This window comes from Apaloderma vittatum, unplaced genomic scaffold (genome assembly GCF_000703405.1).
Source record: "Apaloderma vittatum isolate BGI_N311 unplaced genomic scaffold, ASM70340v1 scaffold18037, whole genome shotgun sequence".
NCBI classification, from domain to species: Eukaryota; Metazoa; Chordata; class Aves; order Trogoniformes; family Trogonidae; genus Apaloderma; species Apaloderma vittatum.
The window spans coordinates 685-988 of NW_009724801.1; the positions used below are offsets into that span (position 1 = coordinate 685).

A 304-nucleotide genomic window follows, 5' to 3' on the forward strand; every position below is an offset into this window, starting at 1 on the left:
AGAGCCCTCGCTGGGTCCAGCACAGCTCGTGGCTGTGGCAGGGAGCAGAAGTGCAGAAGTGCCTGGGCCTGGTGTGCTCCACGCGGCAGCTCTCGCTCTTCCACGTTGTGCCCACAATTGGGCCGCGGAAAAGTGGGGCGATGCCGGGGTCTTCTTGCAGGGAGCTGTGGTGCTGCTGGACCCCTTCTCCACCAGGAAAGGAGGTGCAGCCTTTGGGCATCGTGCCTGCTGCCACGGGGGCTCGGCTGCCTCCTCCCATGGGTTGTGGTGGGCCCGCTCCCGGCGGGCTTTTCCTCCCCCCCGC

At 67.4% G+C, this 304-nt stretch overlaps 1 protein-coding gene across 1 annotated transcript in view; it reads left to right on the forward strand.

Annotated features, from left to right (window-relative positions):
- The first annotated feature begins 140 nt into the window (after positions 1-140).
- The window catches only part of LOC104276379 (glycosyltransferase-like protein LARGE2), a 6,588-nt gene continuing 6,424 nt past the window's right edge, over positions 141-304 (forward strand). The window contains exon 1 of the mRNA XM_009872670.1: positions 141-267. Coding sequence (XP_009870972.1) covers positions 141-267 — 127 coding nt within the window. The remainder of the gene's footprint in view (positions 268-304) is intronic.